The sequence below is a fragment of the Ruditapes philippinarum genome, unplaced genomic scaffold, assembly GCF_026571515.1.
Source record: "Ruditapes philippinarum isolate M1 unplaced genomic scaffold, ASM2657151v2 ctg1587_1_1_1_1, whole genome shotgun sequence".
Taxonomy (NCBI): domain Eukaryota; kingdom Metazoa; phylum Mollusca; class Bivalvia; order Venerida; family Veneridae; genus Ruditapes; species Ruditapes philippinarum.
Window position 1 is genome coordinate 32,556 of NW_026855857.1, and position 27,502 is coordinate 60,057.

General features: G+C 34.5%; 1 protein-coding gene across 1 annotated transcript in view; it reads right to left on the bottom strand.

Moving 5' to 3' along the window:
• Positions 1–27,502, bottom strand: part of LOC132744622 (uncharacterized) — a 64,297-nt gene that overhangs the window by 13,325 nt on the left and 23,470 nt on the right. Inside the window, exons 6-13 of the mRNA XM_060733379.1 lie at positions 22,869–22,934; positions 22,233–22,298; positions 9,844–9,909; positions 8,486–8,551; positions 7,145–7,210; positions 5,802–5,867; positions 4,459–4,524; positions 3,103–3,168 (exon numbers count right to left, since the gene is read on the bottom strand). Coding sequence (XP_060589362.1) covers positions 3,103–3,168; positions 4,459–4,524; positions 5,802–5,867; positions 7,145–7,210; positions 8,486–8,551; positions 9,844–9,909; positions 22,233–22,298; positions 22,869–22,934 — 528 coding nt within the window. The remainder of the gene's footprint in view (positions 1–3,102; positions 3,169–4,458; positions 4,525–5,801; positions 5,868–7,144; positions 7,211–8,485; positions 8,552–9,843; positions 9,910–22,232; positions 22,299–22,868; positions 22,935–27,502) is intronic.

Sequence of the window (27,502 nt, forward strand, 5' to 3'; positions counted from 1 at the left end):
AAAGCAAATCAGAGTTATGGGACTTGTGCCAATCATCTTAGATAATCACAGAGAACAAGTGTGTGAAGTTTCAATCCATTCCCTTCAGTAGTTATGGAGATACCAGCTTACATACAAAAACTTAACCACAGGGACGCCGACGCCGACGCCGACAAATGGGTGACTGCATTAGCTCGATTATTCTGCGAATAGTCGAGCTAAAAATGCTATGCCACCACATTAATACTAAATAATAGTGTAGGAACAGATATTTTTTTGTTTCTATAAAATTGAAGATTGTCATAATGCATAGATCCCTTACCTACATCAAAGGACAAGAAAGTAGGTCACATCATCAAAATCTAGGTCACCTGATATCAAAGTTCAATTTTACAACAAAAACTGTGTACATGGTCAAAATTTGATTGCTGTACATCAAAGGACAAGAAAGTAGGTCACTGTCCTCTTGGGCAAGGCAAAATTTTGACCCAAGGGTTTAATTCAAAACAATCTTGAAACAGGTCCACCAAACAACATTTCATGTCAAATATCTAAGCTGTAGCTGTAACATTTGTTTTAGTTTCTGTTTATAGCTTTCTCCAATTCAGAAAACATTTGTTTTAGTTTCTGTTTTTACTATGTGTACAGAATCAATGCCCCTTGGTAGGGCCAAGTTTGACACCAGGGGAAAAATTTGAACAACTTTGGTAGAGGACCTATAGATGATATTATATAGCAAACATCAAAGCTCTATGCCTTGTACCTTCAGACAAAAAGATTTTTTAATTTTTTACTATATGTACATAGTGAAAATCAATGAGCCCCGGGGCGGGGCAAAATTTGACCCAAGGGCTATTATTTGAACAATCTTGGTAGAAATTCACTTTGCAAAGTCTCATGCCAAATATTTAACCTCTAGCCTTTGACAATTCAGAGAAGTAGATTTTTCAAGTTTTTACTTTATACATATAAGGAAAACTATCGCCTCTGGGGCAGCGCAATTTTAACACTAGGGGCATAATAAAAACAACTTTAGTAGAGGACCCATAGATGATATTATATACCAAATATCAAAGCTCTAAGTCTTGTACCTTCAGACATATTTTTTAAATTTTTACTGTATGTACATAGTGAAAATCAATGACCAATGCCAATTTTGACCCCAGGGCTATAATTTGAACAATTTTGCTAGAGGTTCACTACACAATGTTTCATGCAAAATATCTAACCTCTAGCCTTTGTCAATTTAGAGAAGACGATTTTTTAAGATTTTACTATATAAATAGAATAAATAGAGTAAAACCTATGACCCCGCGGTGGGGCTAATTTTGACACTAGAGGCAAATTTTGAACAACTTTGGTAGAGTACCTATAGATGATATCATATGACAAATATTAAAGCTCTAAGCCTTGTACCTTCAGACAATAAGATTTTTTGATTTTTTACTATATGTACATAGTGAAAATCAATGACCCCCGGTGCGGGCCAATTTTGACCCCAGGGCTATAATTTGAACAATCTTGCTAGAGGTTCACTTAAGAATGTTTCATGCAAAATATCTAACCTCTAGCATTTGTCAATTGCGAGAAGAATTTTTTTTTAAAGTTTTTACTAAATACATATAAGGAAAACCTATGACCCCGGGGCCGGGCTGATTTTGACACTAGAGGCAAAATTTGAACAACTTTGGTAGAGTACCTTTTAGATGATACCACATACCAAATATCAAAGCTCTAAGCCTTGTACCTTCAGACAAGAAGGTATTTTAAGTTTTTACTATATGTACATTTAGTGAAAATCAATGACCCCCAGGTTGGGGCCAATTTTGACCCCAGGGCTATAATTTTAACAATCTTGGTAAAGGACCACAATACAATGCCTTATGTAAAATATCTAAGCTCTAGGTCTTTTGGGTCTTCACAAGAAGATTTTTTAAATTTATTCTTATAATTCCTTTTGGTTGCCATGGCAACCAGATTTCTGCATGGAATGAAATTCTTTTAACAACTTTGGAAGCCCTTCACCCAAGGATCAATCCTGCCAAAGTTGGTTGAATTTGGACTTGTGGTTTTTCACAAGAAGATTTTTTTAAGTTCACTATATAATCTATAAAACACACATACAAACACACACACAAACACACAGGTGAATCGCTATATGCCACCGCAGCATAAGAAAGAGGTCAAGACTCTGTAACAGAAAGTTTGTGGTCTGAAGCAAACTTTGGACTTGACCAAAAGCAATCCCAAGCCAGGTCTCCACATAATTTCGCTATATACTAAGTTTGTGATAACAATATCACATGGCTGGAAACCATAATACTAATTTTAGTAGTGTAGGTCAGTGACCTTGACCTAAACCCTAGGGATACCAAAAGCAATCCCAAGCAAGGACTGTCTCCTCATAATTTCTCTATGAACAAAGTTTAACTATAATATCTCAGTCCTAACTATGGTTATTTTCTGGACACCATTTCTAGTGACGTTGACCCTATGGGTTCTAAAAGCAATCCAAACCGAGGTCTCCATATGAACTTGCAAGGGGTGAAAGGTCAAAGCCAAATTATTTTTTTTATAAAATCTTGATAACGGACAAAAATGTTTCTAAAAACGTTTTGTTTATCTTTGTAATAAATAGATTTTACTTCCTATAACCAAAGTGACAAGAGATTTTCAAAGATTAGGACCTTATGTTGAGTGAGTTGTACTTATCCAGAAATGTTTCACAAGTGATGAAATCATTCATGACTTGAATGTATCTTTTAAAGGGAGATTTTTTTACATTTTATATAATATGTAATTTTTATATCATATAATGCAACTCTATAGCAATAGTGAACAAAATTCAGATCATTTGCTCACTCTGTTTTTCCAAAATTATATCTTTTGCATGTGACCTTAAATGAAAAATGTTTACATCCTTGAACTCATATCGTTCTATGAATTGCACAAACTATTAATTTTTAATTCAAATTTTACTATATACATGTATCTTTAATTCTTTATAATCTTTTTCATATTTCCAATTTTAAGTGGCCCAGTTGATCTACATAATTGTATGTTTTGAGGCATTATGTCCTTCCTGGACCTCCCTTAACACAACAACAAACAAACCAGTATTACCTTGTATACCAGCATCTATATCTTGAAGTGGCTGCTCCTCATCCTCTATCCTTTCCCTATTTCCATCTGAATAATGAAAATAGTTATACCATAAAAAGAAAAAAAAATCATCATATATTTTGAATCACGATTCCACTGGCTGGGAAGTATAATTTAATGGTAATTATTAATTCTCATATGCAAAGAAAACAAAAGGGCCATGATGACTCTGAATCGCTCATCTGTATATAGGCCCACGGGGCGGGGCCAATTTTAACACCAGGGCTTTTATTTAAACAAACTTGGTAGATACCCATTAGAAAATGCTTTATGATAAATACTGAAGCTCTATCTCTCTGTAGGTCAGTGACCTTGACCTAAACCCTAGGGAGACCAAAAGCAATCCCAAGCAAGGACTGTCTCCTCATAATTTCACTATGAACAAAGTTTAACTATAATATCTCGGTCCTAAGTATGGTTACTTTCTGGACACCATTTCTAGTGACCTTGACCCTATGGGTTCCAAAAGCAATCCAAACTGAGGTCTCCATATGAACTTGCAATATAACAATGATTATAATATCTCATTCTGAACTCAAGTAGTTGTTCAGAAACAAAGAAATGGACTGAGAGATGATGGGACGGTCTGTCCAATCTTTGTTTGTGGGGGTATGTTAAACTAAACTACAGTGCTTTGGTAGAAGGTCCAGTTGATAATTTCATTGAAATTTTGTAAAAATTCAGAATGCATTTTTATGCTGAGAAGAGGATTTACCTTTCAAAATATTTATACCTTGGTAATTTGTTAAAGCCAAATTATTTTTTTATAAAATCTCGATTACGGACAAAAATGTTTCTAAAAACGTTTTGTTTATCTTTGTTATCAATAGATTTTACTTCCTATAACCAAAGTGACAAGAGATTTTCAAAGATTAGGACCTAATGTTGAGTGAGTTGTACTTATCCAGAAATGTTTCACAAGTGATGAAATCTTTCATGACTTGAATGTATCTTTTAAAGGGAGATTTTTTGACATTATATATAATATGTAATTTTTATATCATATAATGCAGCTCTATAGCAATAGTGTACAAAATTCAGATCATTTGCTCACTCTGTTTTTCCAAAATTATATCTTTTGCATGTGACCTTAAATGAAAAATGTTTACATCCTTTGAACTCATATTGTTCTATGAATTGCACAAACTATTAATTTTTAATTCAAATTTTACTATAAACATGTATCTTTAATTCTTTATAATCTTTTTCATATTTCCCATTTTAAGTGGCCCAGTTGATCTACATAATTGTATGTTTTGAGGCATTATGTCCTTCGTGAACCTCCCTTAACACAACAACAAACCAAACCAGTATTACCTTGTATACCAGCATCTATATCTTGAAGTGGCTGCTCCTCAACCTCTATCACTTCTCTGTTTCCATCTGAATAATGAAAATAGTTATACCATAAAATGAAAATAATTTCATCATATATTTTGAATCATAATTCCACAGGCTGGGAAGTATAATTTAATGGTAATTATTAATTCTTATATGCAAAGAAAACAAGAGGGCCATGATGGCTTTGAATCGCTCACCTGTATATAGGCCCACGGGGCGGGGCAGGGCTTTTATTTGAACAATCTTGGTAGACACCCATTAGAAGATGTTTCATGATAAATACTGGAGCTCTAGCTCTCTGAAGGTCAGTGACCTTGACCTAAACCCTAGGGAGACCAAAAGCAATCCCAAGCAAGGACTGTCTCCTCATAATTTCACTATGAACAAAGTTTAACTATAATATGTCAGTCCTTAGTATGGTTATTTTCTGGACACCATTTCTAGTGACCTTGACCCTATGGGTTCCAAAAGCAATCCAAACTGAGGTCTCCATATGAACTTGCAATATAACAATGATTATAATTTCTCATTCTGAACTCAAGTAGTTGTACAAAAACAAAGAAATGGACTGAGAGATGATGGGACAGTCTGTCCAATCTTTGTTTGTGGGGGTATGATTAACTAAACTACAGTGCTTTGGTAGAAGGTCCAGTTGATAATTTCATTGAAATTCTGTAAAAATTCAGAATGCATTTTTATGCTTAGAAGAGGATTTACCTTTCAAAATATTTATACCTTGCTAATTTGTTAAAGCCAAATTATTTTTTTATAAAATCTCGATTACGGACAAAAATGTTTCTAAAAACGTTTTGTTTATCTTTGTAATAAATAGATTTTACTTCATATAACCAAAGTGACAAGAGATTTTCAAAGAATAGGACCTAATGTTGAGTGAGTTGTACTTATCCATGGATGTTTCACAAGTGATGAAATCTTTCATGACTTGAATGTATCTTTTAAAGGGAGATTTTTTGACATTATATATAATATGTAATTTTTATATCATATAATGCAGCTCTATAGCAATAGTGTACACAATTCAGATCATTTGCTCACTCTGTTTTTCCAAAATTATATCTTTTGCATGTGACCTTAAATGAAAAATGTTTACATCCTTTGAACTCATATCGTTCTATGAATTACACAAACTATTAATTTTTAATTCAAATTTTACTATATACATGTATCTTTAATTCTTTATCATCTTTTTCATATTTCCCATTTTAAGTGGCCCAGTTGATCTACATAATTGTATGTTTTGAGGCATTATGTCCTTCGTGGACCTCCCTTAACACAACAACAAACCAAACCAGTATTACCTTGTATACCAGCATCTATATCTTGAAGTGGCTGCTCCTCAACCTCTATCACTTCTCTGTTTCCATCTGAATAATGAAAATAGTTATACCATAAAATGAAAATAATTTCATCATATATTTTGAATCATAATTCCACAGGCTGGGAAGTATAATTTAATGGTAATTATTAATTCTTATATGCAAAGAAAACAAGAGGGCCATGATGGCTTTGAATCGCTCACCTGTATATAGGCCCACGGGGCGGGGCAGGGCTTTTATTTGAACAATCTTGGTAGACACCCATTAGAAGATGTTTCATGATAAATACTGGAGCTCTAGCTCTCTGAAGGTCAGTGACCTTGACCTAAACCCTAGGGAGACCAAAAGCAATCCCAAGCAAGGACTGTCTCCTCATAATTTCACTATGAACAAAGTTTAACTATAATATGTCAGTCCTAAGTATGGTTATTTTCTGGACACCATTTCTAGTGACCTTGACCCTATGGGTTCCAAAAGCAATCCAAACTGAGGTCTCCATATGAACTTGCAATATAACAATGATTATAATTTCTCATTCTGAACTCAAGTAGTTGTACAAAAACAAAGAAATGGACTGAGAGATGATGGGACAGTCTGTCCAATCTTTGTTTGTGGGGGTATGATTAACTAAACTACAGTGCTTTGGTAGAAGGTCCAGTTGATAATTTCATTGAAATTCTGTAAAAATTCAGAATGCATTTTTATGCTAAGAAGAGGATTTACCTTTCAAAATATTTATACCTTGCTAATTTGTTAAAGCCAAATTATTTTTTTATAAAATCTCGATTACGGACAAAAATGTTTCTAAAAACGTTTTGTTTATCTTTGTAATAAATAGATTTTACTTCATATAACCAAAGTGACAAGAGATTTTCAAAGAATAGGACCTAATGTTGAGTGAGTTGTACTTATCCATGGATGTTTCACAAGTGATGAAATCTTTCATGACTTGAATGTATCTTTTAAAGGGAGATTTTTTGACATTATATATAATATGTAATTTTTATATCATATAATGCAGCTCTATAGCAATAGTGTACACAATTCAGATCATTTGCTCACTCTGTTTTTCCAAAATTATATCTTTTGCATGTGACCTTAAATGAAAAATGTTTACATCCTTTGAACTCATATCGTTCTATGAATTACACAAACTATTAATTTTTAATTCAAATTTTACTATATACATGTATCTTTAATTCTTTATCATCTTTTTCATATTTCCCATTTTAAGTGGCCCAGTTGATCTACATAATTGTATGTTTTGAGGCATTATGTCCTTCGTGGACCTCCCTTAACACAACAACAAACCAAACCAGTATTACCTTGTATACCAGCATCTATATCTTGAAGTGGCTGCTCCTCAACCTCTATCACTTCTCTGTTTCCATCTGAATAATGAAAATAGTTATACCATAAAAAGAAAATAATTTCATCATATATTTTGAATCATAATTCCACAGGCTGGGAAGTATAATTTAATGGTAATTATTAATTCTTATATGCAAGAAAACAAGAGGGCCATGATGGCTTTGAATCGCTCACCTGTATATAGCCCACGGGGCGGGGCAGGGCTTTTATTTAAACAAATCTTGGTAGACACCCATTAGAAGATGTTTCATGATAAATACTGAGCTCTAGCTCTCTGAAGGTCAGTGACCTTGACCTAAACCCTAGGGAGATCAAAAGCAATCCCAAGCAAGGACTGTCTCCTCATAATTTCACTATGAACAAAGTTTAACTATAATATGTCAGTCCTAAGTATGGTTATTTTCTGGACACCATTTCTAGTGACCTTGACCCTATGGGTTCCAAAAGCAATCCAAACTGAGGTCTCCATATGAACTTGCAATATAACAATGATTATAATTTCTCATTCTGAACTCAAGTAGTTGTACAAAAACAAAGAAATGGACTGAGAGATGATGGGACAGTCTGTCCAATCTTTGTTTGTGGGGGTATGATTAACTAAACTACAGTGCTTTGGTAGAAGGTCCAGTTGATAATTTCATTGAAATTCTGTAAAAATTCAGAATGCATTTTTATGCTAAGAAGAGGATTTACCTTTCAAAATATTTATACCTTGCTAATTTGTTAAAGCCAAATTATTTTTTTATAAAATCTCGATTACGGACAAAAATGTTTCTAAAAACGTTTTGTTTATCTTTGTAATAAATAGATTTTACTTCATATAACCAAAGTGACAAGAGATTTTCAAAGAATAGGACCTAATGTTGAGTGAGTTGTACTTATCCATGGATGTTTCACAAGTGATGAAATCTTTCATGACTTGAATGTATCTTTTAAAGGGAGATTTTTTGACATTATATATAATATGTAATTTTTATATCATATAATGCAGCTCTATAGCAATAGTGTACACAATTCAGATCATTTGCTCACTCTGTTTTTCCAAAATTATATCTTTTGCATGTGACCTTAAATGAAAAATGTTTACATCCTTTGAACTCATATCGTTCTATGAATTACACAAACTATTAATTTTTAATTCAAATTTTACTATATACATGTATCTTTAATTCTTTATCATCTTTTTCATATTTCCCATTTTAAGTGGCCCAGTTGATCTACATAATTTTATGTTTTGAGGCATTATGTCCTTCATAGACCTCCCTTAACACAACAACAAACCAAACCAGTATTACCTTGTATACCAGCATCTATATCTTGAAGTGGCTGCTCCTCATCCTCTATCCTTTCCCTATTTCCATCTGAATAATGAAAATAGTTATACCATAAAAAGAAAATAATTCCATCATATATTTTAAATCACAATTCCACAGGCTGGGAAGTATAATTTAAAAGTAATTATTAATTCTCATAAATTCTCAGAAAACAAGAGGGCCATGATGACCCTGAATCGCTCACCTGTATATAGACCCAAGTGGCTAAGCCAATTTTAACACCAGGGCTTTTATTTAAACAAACTTGGTAGACACCCATTAGAAAATGCTTCATGATAAATACTGAAGCTCTATCTCTCTGTAGGTCAGTGACCTTGACCTAAACCCTAGGGAGATCAAAAGCAATCCCAAGCAAGGACTGTCTCCTCATAATTTCACTATGAACAAAGTTTAACTATAATATCTCAGTCCTAAGTATGGTTATTTTCTGGACACCATTTCTAGTGACCTTGACCCTATGGGTTCCAAAAGCAATCCAAACTGAGGTCTCCATATGAACTTGCAATATAACAATGATTATAATTTCTCATTCTGAACTCAAGTAGTTGTACAAAAACAAAGAAATGGACTGAGAGATGATGGGACAGTCTGTCCAATCTTTGTTTGTGGGGGTATGTTTAACTAAACTACAGTGCTTTGGTAGAAGGTCCAGTTGATAATTTCATTGAAATTCTGTAAACATTCAGAATGCATTTTTATGCTGAGAAGAGGATTTACCTTTCAAAATATTTATACCTTGCTAATTTGTTAAAGCCAAATTATTTTTTTTATAAAATCTTGAATACGGACAAAAATGTTTCGAAAAAAGTTTTGTTTTCTTTGTAATAAATAGATTTTACTTCCTATAACCAAAGTGACAAGAGATTTTCAAAGATTAGGACCTAATGTTGAGTGAGTTGTACTTATCCAGAAATGTTTCACAAGTGATGAAATCTTTCATGACTTGAATGTATCTTTTAAAGGGAGATTTTTTGACATTATATATAATATGTAATTTTTATATCATATAATGCAGCTCTATAGCAATAGTGTACAAAATTCAGATCATTTGCTCACTCTGTTTTTCCAAAATTATATCTTTTGCATGTGACCTTAAATGAAAAATGTTTACATCCTTTGAACTCATATCGTCCTATGAATTGCACAAACTATTAATTTTTAATTCAAATTTTACTATATACATGTATCTTTAATTCTTTATCATCTTTTTCATATTTCCCATTTTAAGTGGCCCAGTTGATCTACATAATTGTATGTTTTGTGGCATTATGTCCTTCGTGGACCTCCCTTAACACAACAACAAACCAAACCAGTATTACCTTGTATACCAGCATCTATATCTTGAAGTGGCTGCTCCTCATCCTCTATCCTTTCCCTATTTCCATCTGAATAATGAAAATAGTTATACCATAAAAAGAAAATAATTCCATCATATATCATAAATCACAATTCCACAGGCTGGGAAGTATAATTTAAAAGTAATTATTAATTCTCATAAATTCTCAGAAAACAAGAGGGCCATGATGACCCTGAATCACTCACCTGTATATAGACCCAAGGGGCGAAGCCAATTTAAACACCAGGGCTTTTATTTGAACAAACTTGGTAAACACCCATTAGAAGATGTTTCATGAAAAATACTGACGCTCTACCTCTTTGGGGTTTTTAAAAGAAAATTTTTAAGTTTTTACTAGACACATATAGGGAAAACAATGCTCCCCCACCCTTGTGGGGTTAATTTTAACCCCAGGGCTTTTATTTGAACAAACTTAGTAGACACCCATTAGAAGATATTTCATGCTAAGTATCTAAACTCTAGCTCTTTGGGTTTATTAAAAGAAGGTTTTTTAAGCTTTTACTATACACATATGAGGAAAATCAATGACCCCGGGGCAGGGCCAATTTTAACACAAGGGCCTTTATTAGAACAAACTTGGTGGACACCCATTAGAAGATTTTCATGCTAAATATCTTAGCTCTAGCTCTTTGGGTTCTTTAAAAGAAAATCTTTTAAGTTTTTACTATAAACATAAAGAGAAAAACAATGACCCCTTGGGGCGGAGCCAATTTTGACCCAAGGGCCTTTATTTGAACAGACTTGGTAGACACCCACTAGAAGATATTTCATTCTTAATATCTAAGCTCAAGGTCTTTGGTTTTTTTTTAAGTTTTTACTATCTACAAATAAGGAAAATCAATGGCCAATTTTGACCCCCGGGCTTTTATTTGAACATACTTAGTAGACACTAGCTAGATGATGTTGCATGCCAAATATTTTAGCTCTAGCTCTTTCAGTTTTTTAATAGAAGATTTTTTAAGTTTTTTCTTTTGGTTGCCATGACAACCAGAGTTCTGCAAGGATGTTATTTTATTCTTTGAACAATTTTTAAAGTTGACTACCAAAGGAACATTCCTATGAAGTTTGGATGGAATTGGCTTAGTGGTTTATGAGGAGATGTTGTTTAAGGTAAAAGTTTATGGACGAACGCCGGATGAAAAGCGATCACAAAATCTCACCATGTCACTTTGTGACAGGTGAGCTAAAAAAGCGTGCAAAAAAGTTATTTATTGCATTAAAACTGTACATGCTGGTATACATTAACAGTACAGATTAAACAGATTAGAGAATCATGTGACCATGTCCAATTGTTGCATGCTTTTTAGTATGCATGACTTTTGTTTGTTTGTTTCATTTTACGCCTTTTCGCAACAGTATTTCAGTCATATAGGCGGGTAGTTTCCTAACCATCGCTCCTTGAGAGTTACACCAGTACTAGACTACCTTCCTCCGCGCTAAACTACCAAAGCAACTCCCGGGGATCGAACCCACGCCAGAGAGGTAACTGGATTAGAAGTCATCGACTCTAACCCCTCGACCACAGAGGCGGTATGCATGACTTTAAGGTGCAATGTAAAATACAGTGGTGTATAAAAGTGTAAAAAGAGTCTGTACTTAAACTTACATGTCACTATGGTGTCAACATTTTGTTAGGAGTATCACGGTGAGCAATACTGCTAACCATTTAAAGAGGGAATTTATAGCCGTGTTACATGTTTAAACAACCATACTAAACTGATTCTTAGAATTTAAACATTAATTTTGATAAGATAGCATATTTTGTTTGTATTTGATAAGATAAACAAATAATAAATTCAATATGCATCATTCAATTAAACAGCCATAACTTATTTTAAAATGGAAAATTCTGTATCTTGCACTGGTCTTTAAAACACATAAAACTAGTACCTTCTAGATGTGTCTAGAATGACCTTTTAGCGAATAGAATATATATAAACAAGGATATGTAAAGCACCAACACAAAAAATCAAATTTCAAAGACACAAGATGTGATACTATAACAACCCTAAACCTGCAAAAATTTCTTAAATGGACTTGTCCAGCTTCCATTTATGGCACTGTCCCTTATCAATTTTGAAAAAAGAAAATTTTAAGTTGGTCAGTTAGAGACTGGTGCAGACATACCTAGCTCTACAATTTTGCTGCAAGGTCATACTGTGACCTTGACCTTCAAGGTAGCATCCCAAATGTTGCGCGCAACACATCCTTTCAATATGGTGATCATTTCTGAGAAATAGTTGTAATTTAATCCGACTTCAAATAACGAAGTTATGGGCCGGACACCATTTTGCTGCAAGGTCATGCTGTGACCTTGACCTTCAAGGTAGCAACCCAAATGTTACGCGTGACACATTGTCTCAATATGGTGATAATTTATGTGAAATTATAAGTTGTGAAATCCAACTTCAAATAACAAAGTTATGGGCCGAACACCATTTTGCTGCAAGGTCATGCTGTGACCTTGAGCTTCAAGGTAGCGACCCAAATGTTGCGCGCGACACGTCATCTCAATATGGTGATCATTTCTGTGAAATAATTGTAAAATCCGACTTCAAAAAACAAAGTTATGGGCCGGACATGATTTTGCTTCAATGTTATGGTGTGACCTTGACCTTCAAGGTAGCGACCTAAATGTTGCACACCACACGTCGTCTTAATATGGTGATCATTTCTGTGAAATAGTTGTAAAATATGACTTCAAATAACAAAGTTATGGGCCGGACAAGATTTTGCTGCAAGGTCATGCTGTGACCTTGACCTTCAGGGTAGCGACCCAAATTTGCTGGCGACACGTCGTCTCAATATGGTGATCATTTCTGTGAAATAGTTGTAAAATCTGACTTCAAATAACAAAGTTATGGGTCAGACACGAATTCGGGACATACTCACAAAATGGTACTTATGTGACTTTCCTTTGATCTTTTTGGCCATTTTTAGTCACACAAGGCTTAAACTAGAACTGTGTCCAAAGGACACGGATGCCCCCACTGTGCAGATGTGCTCGTAAACACTAAGAGCATGCATATCATTCTGTATGTAATATTTTTATGTGGAATTTGTTATTAAAATCTGCCATTTGGTTTAAAGGTTGCGTTCACAAAATTTCTATATGGTATATAGTGAAAATCAAAAAAGGGCCATAATTCTAGTAAATTTGGTCGCAGCAAAAATTTCCTCCTTTATTGCCATCTACACATTAAGGTTGTTCATTCCTGGAAGTTTAAGCAAAATCTGCCATCCGGTTTAAGAGGAGTTGCGTTCACAAAATTTTTACATAGTATATAGTGAAAAAATCAACAAAGGGCCATAATTCTGTTAAATTTAGACGCAGCAAAAATTCCTTCCTTTACTACCATCTACACATTAAGGCTGTTCATCCCCGAAGGTTTAAGCAAATTCTGCCATCCGGTTTAAGAGGAGTTGCGTTCACAAAATTTCTACATAGTATATATTGAAAAAATCAACAAAGGGCCATAATTCTGTTAAATTTGGTCACAGCGAAAATTCCTTCCTTTACTACCATCTACACATTAAGGTTGTTCATCCCTGAAAGTTTAAGCAAAATCTGCCATCCGGTTTAAGAGGAGTTGCGTTCACAAGATTTCGGGACGTACGTACAGACAGACGGACGGACGGACTGACTGACGGACGGACAAGTGCAACGCTATATGGTCCCACTTTGTGGGGGCATAAAAAAGACACACAAGTAAAAACTGAATAAATAGGATCAAAGAGAATTTACTGTTACCCATTGTTAACCAAGTCACACAAGTACTTCTGGGTTCCTACGTACAGACAGACTGACGGACGGATGGGCGGACAACCCGGCGACTATATGCTCCCCCGAAATTTTTCGGGGAGCATAAAAAAAAACAAGAACTGTCGTAGGACAGTATTGGCTCGACTATTCGAAAAAGTTGTCACAAGGGTGTTTTATTGAGTCTAATAATGCTAATTACCTATGAATACATAAAATTGACCAAAAAGGTACAAAGGCTTGTTATTAAGATGTTTTATCAAGTATATTACTGCTTTATTATTATGAATGCATAAAATTGTCCCCAAAAAGGCACAAACCCTTCAGTAGTTATGGAGATAACAGCTTACAAGCAAAACTTTACCATGAATTTCTAAGTTGAAAAAGGGGAGAAAAATCAGCCTAAATGCAAGGCAGAATTATGGATCTTGGTCAGTGACCTACAATTATGACCCTAAATGCATAAGTGAAGTTTTAAATAAATATCTTTAAAAGTTATTGAGATATGTAAGAGACTAAGTAGAAAAGGGGAGATGAATCAGCCTAAATGCAAGATAGAGTTATGGACTTGGTCAGTGACATACAATTATGACCCTCCAATTATGACCCTAAGTACATGTGTAAAGTTTCAAGTAAATATCTTTGAATAACCAAAATTTCTAAGTTTCAAAGGGGCAAATAATTCTGCAAATATTGCAGGCAGAGTTATGCAATTTTGCAAACTAATGTACATTGTCACTATAAAAAGGTATTGTAAATTTCAATTGAATATCTCAAGCAATAATTGTGATATTTGACTTTACAAAAAAACTTTAACCAAAATTTCTAAGTTAAAAAGGGGCTTAATTCTGTAAATATTGTAGGCAGAGTTATCCAACTTGTCAATCTGATGTACCTTGTTACTATAAATAAGTATTGTAAGTTTCAATTGAATATCTCAAGCAATAATTGAGATATTTGACTTTATAAAAAACTTTAACCAACGCAGACGCTGACGTGGACGCGACTACAATAGCTCTCATATTCTTCAAATAGTTGAGCTAAAATACCATGGAAAAGTTTTACACTGACAAATCAAATACAGTCAAGCTTGTATTAAGCGAATGCGCAAGGGAAACACCCAAAACGGTCGTTTAATGAAACGGTCTCCTAAGACAAAGCATGATAAAAAGTCAAAATTTATACATGACATCTTTCTTTTGCTGTGGGAATGTTTTTCAACTTCATTTATATAGATGTTTAATAATTAGAATGCTCCGATAATCTAAATGATGCTAATGTAAAACAAGAACTTGTTTGTTAAACACAAATGCCCCCGGCTCAGATTCTTGTCAGTAGCAATATTTCAAAAAATGTTTACCCATTCACTCAGTTATGGACAGAAAAATTGCCAAAAAATTGTAAACACAAGTTATATAGCTTGACAAAGTCATGGCATTTTGTAATAATTGTGAAAAATATAAGTTGCCAAGTCATTGCTCTGACTTGTGAAGTTGAAAAATATTCAACTTCATGCAAGTTATCTTCCTATCAAATATGAAATACATCTGTCAATAAATAAAGGCTGTATGAGAAAAAGTGTAAAAATCTATTTTTAGCACTGGTGACCTTGACCAAACTGACCCCTTACTCCATCCAAAGGAAGAATACCATGCAAGTTATCTTTCTACCAAATATGAAATACATCTGTCAAAAAATAAAAGCTGTATGGGCAAAAGTGTAAAAATCTATTTTTAGCACAAGTGACCTTGACCCACTGATCCCTACCCCAATCAAAAGCATGAATACCATGCAAGTTATCTTCCTACCAAATATAAAATATATCTGTCACTTAATAAAGGCTGTATGAGCAAATGTGTAAAAATCTATTTTTAGCACTGGTGACCTTGACCCAACTGACCACTAACTCCATCAAAGTTTATGTTTCTATCAATTATAAATAACATCTGTCTATAGAATAAGGTCAATACCTCTGTAAAAATGTAAAAATCTATTTTTAACATTGGTGACCTTGACATTGGTAACATTAACCTACACCTGTAACAAGAAACATGGCAATGCCATGAAACCAGGTTTTCAATTATCACCATTGTAGATAAATATGTTTTATTTGAAATACAAATACAAGCAACAAACAATGTAACTATGTGCAATGTAAAACATGAATAATGTAGGAGGAATTGCCACAGAGGAAGTGTTCACTATAATTATATTCTGTATAAGGAAAAAAAACAAAGGGCCATAATTAAACAAGCAATTATCATAGTATTGCAAGCAATCCATAAGTCCCCTACCGGTTAGAACCCCAGCAACATTCTGATTTCAATTTTACCAGTGAATGAATGACATGAATGAACTTAAATCTTTTGAGTTCTAAGTTTGTCTATTTCACAGTAATGTGTTAAGTTTCCCTGCCTAGTAAGGAAATTATGTTTATACAACCTTGTCATATTATTACGATGTGGGATTTTAAAGTAAATCCTATAAGGAATGAAGCAGTTTAAAAAAGACAACATTTTTTTTCATAAAAATTCTAAGTTCAAGGGAGGTAATACTGATAATTTTTGTGCTAGAGTTGTAAACCTTGTCACATATGATGTGGTTGATGACCAGAAACTTATATTTAAAGTTTGAAGTAAACACCTTAAGAAATAAAGAACTTATAGTGAAAAAGCTGAAAAATTTAAATCAGAAATCTTGAAATCCAGGCTATTTGTTGCCATAGCAACCAGAATTTTCAACATAGGAAGAAAAGAAAAAGATGTGCATAATCTGCAGACTGCCATCTACCCATATTTTAAGTTTCATAAAAATATTTTCAGTACTTTTTGAGTTATCACTGGATCCAGTTTATGTGTTAAATTTGCCATATTTTCAGACTATTTGTTGCCATAGCAACCAGAATTTTTAACATAGGAAGAAAAGAAAAAGACGTGCATAATCTCCATACTGCAATCTATCCATATACCAAGTTTCATAAAAATATTTTCAGTACTTTTTGCGTTATGGCGGGATCCAGTTTTGTGGACTGACGGACTGACAGACAGACAGACGAACAGACAGACAGACGGACGGAGGGTAAACCTAAAGTCCCCTCCGGTTAAACCGGTAGGGGACTAATAAAAAATTATTCAATCACAAAACCCCGACAATATGCGCCAGGGCACTGGATGACAAAGCTACTGTGAAAGTTTGAACAAAATCCGTTGAGAAATGTAGGAGTTCAGCACAGAAGAATTTTTTCACTTTATATTCTGTATAAGGAAAAATAACAAAGGGCCATAAATAGGTCAAATATTATCCAATCACAAAACCCCGATAATGTGCGCCAGGGCACTTGATAACAAAGCTTCTGTGAAAGTTTGGTCAAAATCTGTTGAGAAATGTAGGAGAAGTTGCGCATGGTAAAAATTGTTCACTATACAATCTGTATAAGGAAAAAAAACAAAGGGCCATAATTAGGTCAAATATTATACAATTACAAAACCCTGACAATATGCCCTAAGGCACTTGATGACAAAGCCTCTGTGAAAGTTTGGTCTAATTCCGCTGAGAAATGTAGGAGGAGTTGCGCACAGAAAATTGTTCACTATATATCCTATATTGGGAAAAAAAACAAAGGGCCATAATGAGGTCAAATATTATCCAATCACAAAACCCCGACAATATGCGCCAGGGCACTTGATGACAAAGCCTCTGTGAAAGTTTGGTCAAAATCCATTGAGAAATGTAGGAACAGTTGGGCACAGAAGAAATTATTCACTATATATTCTATATATGGAAAAAAAACAAAGGGCCATAATTAGGTCAAATATTATCCAATCACAAAACCTCGACAATATGCGCCAGGTCACTTGATGACAAAGCTTCTGTGAAAGTTTGGTCAAAATCCGTTGAACAAGCAAATTCGTTGAATTTATATCCCCCGCCGAGTACTGGTTATTATTAACACAACAACTGAAGACATAAGGCTTTATTTATATATTAATCATGGCATAAACAGTAATATTCTTTGAACTTGATAAATATTCAGGGAAATAACAGAGCCATAACTTTGTGTTAAATAGTAAAATCTGGAAATGCCAATGAGATGTATGCATACTACATAACTAATCAAGGGCCATAAATCTGAGTTATAAGTATCTGACTGGAACAAGGCGACTATATGCACATCTCCTCTTAGTATCCCATAAAGTTTCATTGAATTCCAGCCGGTGGTAGCAGAGAAGTAGCGAGGAAACAAATATTTTTCTATATGGATACTGCATAACTAATCAAGGGCCATAACTCTGAGTTAAAGTGTCTGACCCGAACAAGCCGACGACATGCGCATCTCCTCTTGGTATTGAAGGTTCCCATAAAGTTTCGTTGAATTCCAGCCAGTAGTTGCAGAGAAGTAGCGCGGAAACGATTTTTACTCCATATGCATACTGCATAACTAATCAAGGGCCATAACTCTGAGTTAAAGTGTCTGACCGGAACAAGCCGATGATATGCGCATCTCCTCTTGGTATTGATGATTCCCATAAAGTTTCGTTGAATTCCAGCCAGTAGTTGCAGAGAAGTAGCGCGGAAACGATTTTTACTCTATATGCATACTACATAACTAATCAAGGGCAATAACTCTGAGTTAAAGTGTCTGACCGGAACAAGCCGACGATATGCGCATCTCCTCTTGATATTGATGATTCCCATAAAGTTTCGTTGAATTCCAGCCAGTAGTTGCAGAGAAGTAGCGCGGAAACGAAATTCGGACGGACGGATGGACGGTCAGATGCGCATCTCCTCTTGATATTGATGATTCCCATAAAGTTTCGTTGAGTTCCAGCCAGTAGTTGCAGATAACTACTCCGGAAACGAAATTCGGACGGACGGATGGACAGACGGAAGGACAACGCCAAAACTATATCCCCCTCCCGATTCCATCGGCGGGGGATGAAAATGTAGGAGGAGTTGCGCACAGAAGAAATTGTTTACACCCGCCCGCCCGCCAATCCGTCCGCCCGCCCGCCCATCCGCCCGCCGACATACCTCAATCTAATAATCAGTTTTTTCCTTCGGAAAACCTGGTTAAAAATGTAAAAATCTATTTTTTATATTGGTGACCTTGACATTGGTAACATTGACCTTGACCCAAATGACCCATTACTACACCCAAAGAAGGAGGACCTCCCTTTGCATGTTTGTATTAAACTAAGACATCAACTAAAAAATAAAGGCTGTATGAGCAAAAATGTTTATATTTATTTTTTAAACCAGTGACCTTGACCTTGACCCTAGAGCCGCTTACTCCACAAAATATTAGAGGACCATCAAAGGTATCCACCTACTAAATATGAAAGATATCATTAAAGAAATTAAGCAATTAGGAGAAATTTAAGATACATCCAACTTGCCGAAATAGGTTAACCAGACAAGGCCCTATTTTCAAAGTGAAAAAAGGGAAATAACTGGGAAATATGGATGACACAGTTATATAATTTGGCAATATCATGTACTTTGTATTGATAAGTAAGTGTGGAAATTATAAAGCCGTTAGTATATATAGAACTTAAGATATTTCCAACTTGCCGTTTACCATTATTCATTTCTAAGTGCTGAAAAGGGCAATAACTTGGTAAATATGAAAGCCAGAGTTATGTAACTTGCCCAGATCATGTACTTTGTATTGATTAGAAAGTGTGTAAACTTGGAAGCCATTGGTACAGGTAGAACTTAAGAAAAATCCAACTTGCCGTTCTAGGTTAACCTCGTACGGACAGAGTCGGACGGAAGATCTAACAGGAGAGTAATTATGTGGCTACTCAATTGTTCTCTCTATTGTTCTTTTAAGCCACACAAAAGAAAATAGCCACATAAAAGCATTACAGAATGAATGACATCAAAGAGAAAGAACAGTTACCTATTGTCCCTCTAGCCACATAATTACTTTCCTGTGAGTGCGGACGGACAGACGGACGGACGGTTCAATTACTATATGCCCGGGGGCATAAAAATAACTTTCAGATATTTGACAAATCAGTTTTGATCCATTACGTACATGTTTGACATTTTTCCAGCATTTTTAAAATTCTCCGTTGAATTTCCTTGTCTCCAACACGAAAACCCTGATAAGTGAAGCTTTTTTCTGTTGTGCATTTTTCATTTGAAATAAACAATCTACATCTGATTGTAACAATTAATTTAATTGCTGATCAAGTTCAAGGTCAATTCAATGCAGTCTAAATATCAACAGCTAAGCGTATACACCATCTGAGTAGGGGCGGAGCGTTGCATTGTTTTATCGATATTATTGGATAATACACGTCACGCGTATACTTACCTTTATTTGCATACACTAAAACGGTTTGGCAAATAGAGTTTTTCACACATTTATATATTGTGTTTTAATTGTTGACACTTGTGACATTACGAGGCGGTGTTCTCTAAAAACACAATACTTGACAGGTAAAAGTGGTCGTTTAATGAAAAGATTGATCTCAATTAGCTGACTAATTAGCGGTCGTTGGTCGCGTTGAGCAAAAGTCGCTTAATACATTAAAGATATAAAGAGAAAATGAACGGGGGGAATTGAAAGTGGCCGCTTAAGACAAAAGTCGCTTAATACACATGGTAGCATGGGCAAGTTAGACTGTAGAGGACTTTGTGATGGATTCTTATACCCCGGTCACATATTCACGGAATACGCCCACGGAAGAGCCACGGATTAATTCCGGCATCGTCCGTAGCTACCCGTGCTGGTCAGTAGCTCTCCGTATTGTAACCGTAATCAATCGTAGTAGTCCTTGTATATCCGTAGCGATCCTTGACAATTTTTGAACATGCACAAAAATTTGCTACGGAAAAATCAACCGTAGTGTATCCCTGCTAGTCCGTATTAAACCGTACTGATACGTACTGGTCTGTACGAAAACTGTACTAGTCCGTACTGATTCGTAGTCAACCAACTCGTCGAGGATTTCCAAGGTTTGGTACGGAGAGCTACGTTTTTGTACCGTTACCCTACGTTTAAGAGAAGACAGACGAGAAGGTGGACTAGAGATGGGCTTTTACGAAGATCGCTTCATGTTTAGTATGAGGCTCTTATGGCCGAACTTGTTGAGGATCCAGCGTCCTTCAAGAAATAAACTTTTATCGGACCTAATGTGTCTCAGGGATCGGACGCGATTAGGCCAAATCCTCTCCGCTAAAATATTGAATTCTGCAATTCATTTTCTAGGTGTTCTTTTCATGTGAGGCATTTTGAAAATGAGCATGCAAGAGGTTGTGGACGGATGTATTAGATCCGTGGCAATTGGTTCTTCTCCGTATCAATTTGTTCTTCTCCGTATCAGACCGTACTTATTCGTACTAACCCGTGCTTATACCGTAGCAGACCGTAGTGCATCCGTCCTGATTCGTGTCCCTCCGTATCAAACCCTGTCGGTCCGTAAAAATCCGTGTCTCACCGGGGGCTTTTGGTGGTAAATCCGTCGGACTCTGTACTCATACCGTTGTGTGTCCCTACTGGAAATGTAGCAGACTACGGAATTTCACATTTCCGTAGTAATCCATGAACAATTAGACCTTAGTTCTTCCGTGAATATGTGACCGGGGCATAAAGCAATGCACTTCAGGTCAATGAAAAAAGCTTACATACCAAATTTGGAGTCAATCAAACTTATAGTGACCAAGTTATGCTCTGGACAAGCCTATTTAGTATTAAAATTAACAAAGGGCAATGACTCTAAAATCATGAAGTACAGAGTACCAGTTCTTATGCACTGCACTTCTTCTCAATGAGATCTATTATCCTATGAAGTTTCAAAATCATAGCTTTTATAGTTTAGGTGAAATGGCCGCGACAAAAATAAAGTATGAAAATTAACAAAGGGCAATAACTCAAAAATTAAGAAATGCAGAGTAACCATTCTTGTGCTCAATAAGATCTATCATCCTATGAAGTTTCAAATCAATAACTTGTATAGTTTATGAGAAATGGCCCAGACAAAAATAAAGGGAGAAAATTAGCAAAGGGCAAAACTTAAAAAATCATCAAGTACAGAGTGCTGGTTTTTGAACATTGCACTTATCTCAATGAGATCTATCATCCCATGAAATTTCAAGTCCATAGCTTTTATAGTTTAGGTGAAATGGCCCAGACAAAAATAAACTTTGAAAATGAACAAAAGACAATAACTCAAAAAATAAGAGCAGAGTACCGTTTCTTGTGCACGGTGCTTTTTCTTAATGGGATTTATTATCCTATGAAGTTTCAAGTCCATGGCTTTTACAGTTTAGAAGAAATGGCCTGGACAAAAACAAGTATGAAAATTAACAAAGGGCAATAACTCAAAAATTAAGAAGTGCAGATAAGGGATTCTTGTGCACTGCACTTCGGGTCATTGAAAGAAGCGTGCATACCAAGTTTGGAGTCAATCCTAATTATACTGACCAAGTTATGCTCCGAACTAGCTCAAAGGGGCTGCCGATACCACCCTCCCGCGGCCGCCGACAAAAGTAACCCGCCTTAAATGCACCTTTAGGAAGGCAACACATACAACTTTTAACAGAGAAAAATGAATGAAATAAGCAAAAGTAACCTTACTTACTTCTATTTCTCCTTTGCCACCAGCAGCAGCACAAAATAATAATCAAGACTCCAATAATAACCAAAACTGAAAATAATTACTGTTATAAAAAAACAAATTTACAGAAGGTACATCTAACAGAAACAAAAGCAGGTGTTACATATTTTGTCAAATGTAATTTCTACAATTTCTTCTCTGGACATAAGACATATTGCTAAAGTCGATGGCTGCTCCCTGTAACTGCTCTTTAGTCAAAATATGTTAGAAAATGTAAAAATCTTTTTTCAGCATAATTTTGACATTGACAGAAGTTTGACGACTATACAAGATTTATTCCTACCAAATTCTAAATACATCTGACAATAAATAAAGATTTTAAATGCCATGCATCCAAGGTATCTATCTACTAAATATGGTAGATATTGGTTGACTAATGAAACTGCTAGTAGAAACTGTAGGAAAGTATGATAGAACAACAAAACCAAGGGTGAAACAGTGACTATAATTATGCTCTCCTAAAATAATTTAGGAACATAGTAATGCCATAATATACACTTCACATATCAGGTATATGAAATAAAATACATGCAACAAGAAAAAAACAGATACAAAAACTTAAGGAAAAAGGAGAATTAATGTAAACATAAAGAACCTTACCAGAAATTATCACAGCAATAATCAGAGATATGTTTGTTGATGTCCATGACCGAATTTTGTTCGTTTCTGTAAAATCAAAAACATCATACTGTATGATCATTAGAGGTCTTAAGGGGTAAATGGACTTCAGACAGAGACAAAAATAACAACAAGAGGGCCATGATGGCCCTGAGTCGCTCACCAGAAACAACTGTTTTTCAAATAATCCACTCAACTTCAACTTGCCTCTCTACTGGTTTCCTAGCAGATTCCGTCGCTTAGCAGTTTTCCGGCTGTTTATCATTTTCATCCAGTACAGTCTATTTTTACCGGTAAGACATCCACATTACTTCATCAATCACAGAGACATTTGTTTTCTATGCTTAAACAGCATTTAAAATAGTACAACGATTTACATGTTTTGAAGTTTTGCCTGTTATCTAAAGTTACATAAGAGAACTTGCGACTTTCAAAAATAAGCAACACCTGGGGAATTCAAGTTTGAATATCCATGCACACTAACTAAGACCCCATTTTAGGAAAATCAGTTCTTCAGAAAATATTTTTGCAGACAACATGGAAAAGCAGGTTGGGAAGTTCTGTTTGTCTGATAAAACCATCTTAACAGTGCTTTAGGGTACTGAATTATATTCAAAATAAAAAAGGTCCGGAAAACTGCTATGAATTTTTGAATAAAGGTGAAAAAAGGTGTTACATTTCAGGCATATATTCAAATTAAAAAGTAAAATGAAAGTGCAACATTAAACACATGGCAATGCTGGACAGGTACCTAACTTTGTCCCGTCAAAGTTTTGAGCCCCTCCATAGACTGATTTTTATTTTATTTGTTAAAAAGTGTGGTTTGTGGCCGGAAACTGCTAGGAAACCAGTAGTTTGTGAGGTTTCCCGACACTGATTGTTTTTCTTTATAGTAAAAATGATAGGAACCAAGTTTGGGTCAATATTTATTTAAGATAACATAGGTATACTAGTCAACTCAACCAGAAAGTTAACATTTCAGGTTAATTATCTTACTCTCTAATAGAAATGGGAAAAATTGTAACTTTAACTACATAGAGGAAAAAGGCAAAAGGTTGTTTTGATGAAATGTATTCAGTGAACATGAAAACAACTTTACATACATTGTATGAAACAGTGCAAAATTACTTTCAACAAGTGATAACCAAGTTTGCAAAATGTGATTCTGAATAGAAATAATTGAAACTGATATTAAAATAGCACAAAAAATAAAAAATGACAAATTACATAAAGACAAGCAAGAAATACTAAGTTGCCATGAGTTCACTTAAACTTAAGTTTTGTAATGTAAAATGCAAGTTGCAAAAGATTATAAAGTAAAATAAGATGAAAAACAATTTAAGCCATATCTATATTTATGAATACATTCAAATTTATTAACATTTAACTTATTAGTTTGAGTGTTTTTCTATTGAAAAATTATTTGAATATTACCTAATTAAAAAAAAAGAAGAAAAAAAACTGATATCAGGGAAAGTGGATATGCAGCTGGAGCATCAGGCTATTCTATACATTATTATTATATTCTCATATAATACAACAGATACTGTAAATGAGTCTCAGTGAAAAACAATCACCTATCTGTTACACAGTGACAATATCCCATGCACATGAAACATCAGGTTCAACAGTGTGTCACAATATTTATTGAAATGTGCTTTCTCCAAGTTAGTAAGGTACCAGAATCAAATGTAATAATTCTTTAGGCCTTATTTCATTTCCTGGGGAAAATTCTCTAGAGTGACCTACAAATGAACCTGCAATGATGCAATGCCCACAAACAGAAACATACAAAGCAGGTGATTGACCTCAAGATATCTGAAAAGCACACAGGTCATGACATTAAGACATTCAATCTTTTTTATGCATAACATGTACATACATGTCAAATCAAGAGAGATTTTTAACTGACAATAGACATAGTAGGAAATTTTGAAATGAAAAAGAGGGAGATTTCTTTATTTTTTTAAAACACCCCTTATTCCAAGAAAAATAGTTAAAAATTTGACAGGAGAAAGAGGTTGTCTCCCGTTCAAATTGGGAGAGTTCACATGTACATGTATGCATGTACACATATATAGAAACATTCCAACACGAGTTATTTTCCTTTCATTATTAAACTATAATTTGAAGAAATGCCATGGCCCAGGGCATTCCAGCTATAGTTGCTCCTAATAAGGGCCAATCAAATTAATATGAGCAACCTTGATAAAAGACTACATAAGAATGCTACAGACAAAGTTTGGTTATCATCCATCAATTATTTAAGTAGGAAATGATGTTCAAAGGTTTTTTCCAAGTATTTAAGTAGGAAATGATGTTCAAAGGTTTTTTCTATTTTTAGCTGCACCTAAAAGGGGCTAATAAAATAAATATGAGCAAACTTGATGAAAGACTACAGTTTGGTGATCATCCATCAATTAGTTCTGAAGTAGAAGATGTTTAAAGGTTTTTGTTTTTAGCTTTAGCGGCCCCTAAAAGGGCCAATTAAATTAATGTGAGCAAACTTGATAAAAGATTACCCAACAAGAGCTGTCACAGGAGACAGCCAAGCTCGACTAATAAAATAGTGGACGCAGTAAGGAGGACAAAACTATGAAAGAAAAATCAATTATGTATAATTATGTATTAAGTTATAGTAAAAAAATAACATTTGTTAAAATAAATTTCAAGATCAAGGGAAATAATTCTAGAAATAGTCACGTTAGAGTTATGAACCTTGTCACACAACATGTATGTAATGATAAGAAGTATATATTTGAAGTTTGAAGTAGATACCTTAAAAAGTGACAAAGTTATAATATTTCTTAAAGAAAATCCTAAGTTCAAAGAGAGATAAATCTGTAAAAATTACTTCAAGAGTTATGAACATTGTCACATAAAATATAATTGATTATAAGGAATAAATATTTGAAGTTTGAGGTAGATACCTTTATAACTAAAAAAGTTATAGTAAAAAATAACATTTTTCTAGTAAAAAAATCTAAGTTGATGGGGAGATAATTCTTGCAATATTGGTGCTAGAGTTATGAACCTTGTCACATAAGATGTGGATGATGATAAGGTACATTTATTTGAAGTATGAAGTTGATCCCTTTAGAAATAAATAAGTTACAGTAAAAAATAATATTTTTTAAAGAAAATTCTAAGTTCAAGGGGAGATAAATCTGAAAATATTGGTGCTAAAGTTATGAACCTTGTCACATAAGATGGGGATGATGATAAGGTACATATATTTGAAGTATGAGGTTGATCCCTTATGAAACAAGCAATTATCATAGTATTGCAAGCAATCCATAAGTCCCCTACCGGTAAGAGCCCAAGCAACATTCTTAAGGGCCATTGGCCATTTACTTATGTTTCTATTTTAAGTAAATTTGTTGAAAAAGTTCTTTAAAAGTGATCACAGGAAACAGTTTTTATGTACAGACAGACAGACGGACTGAAGGACACTCTAAAGTTATTTTTTAAACATCCCTATTATCAAAATATAACATTTTTAAAAGCAAAATTTTTAAAAAGGAGATAGCGATGTCATACATGATGTGAGTGAAACAAAGAATAATTAGTAATGAAGGTATGAATATTGAATGTTTATTTTGAATTTGAAGTAAATGAAAGTTAAAAGAATGAATAGGAAAAATTAAAAGATTAAGGAGGAGATAATTCTGGAAATATGGATGCTAGATTTATAAACCTTGTCATATTATTATGATGTGAGAGTTTGAAGAAAATCCTTTCATGATTGAAGAAGTTGGAGTAAAAATTACCAATTTCTCAACAAGAGGGCCATGATGGCCCTGAGGTCGCTCACCTGTATATAGGCCCCCCCCCCCCCCAACGTTGCAGGGCCAATTTAACCCAAGGGCTTTTATTTGCACAAACTTGGTAGACACCCATAAGAAGATGTTTCATGCTAAAGATCTAAGCTCTAGCTCATTGGGCTTTTTAAAAGAAGATTTTTTTTAAAGTTTTTACTATACACATATAGTTAAAAAAAATGACACCCCTGGGGCCGGGCCAGTTTTGACCCCAGGGCTTTTATTTGAACAAACTTTGTAGACACTTACTAGAAGATGTTTCATGCTTAATATCTAAACTCTAGCTATTTGGGTTTTTTCAAAGAAGATTTTAAGTTTTTGCTATACACATATAAAGAAAATCAATGACCTCCCGGGCGGGGCCAATTTTGACCCCAGGTCTTTTATTTGAACAAACTTTGTAGACACTCACTAAAAGATGTTTCATGCTTAATATCTTAACTCTAGCTATTTGGGTTTTTTCAAAGAAGATTTTTTAAGTTTTTACTATATGCATATAGGGAAAATCAATGACCCCCCGGGCAGGGTCAACTTTGACCCCAGGGCTTTTATTTGAACAAACTTGGTAGACACTTATTAGAACATGTTTCATGCTAAATATCTTAGCTCTAACTCTTTTGGTTCTTTAAAAGAAGATTTTTTAAGTTTTTACTATATGCATATAGGGAAAATCAATGACCCCCTGGGGCGGGGCCAATTTTGACCCTAGGTCTTTTATTTGAACAAACTTGGTAGACACCTATTAGAACATGTTTGATGCTCAATATCTTAGCCATAGCTCTTTGAGTTCTTTAA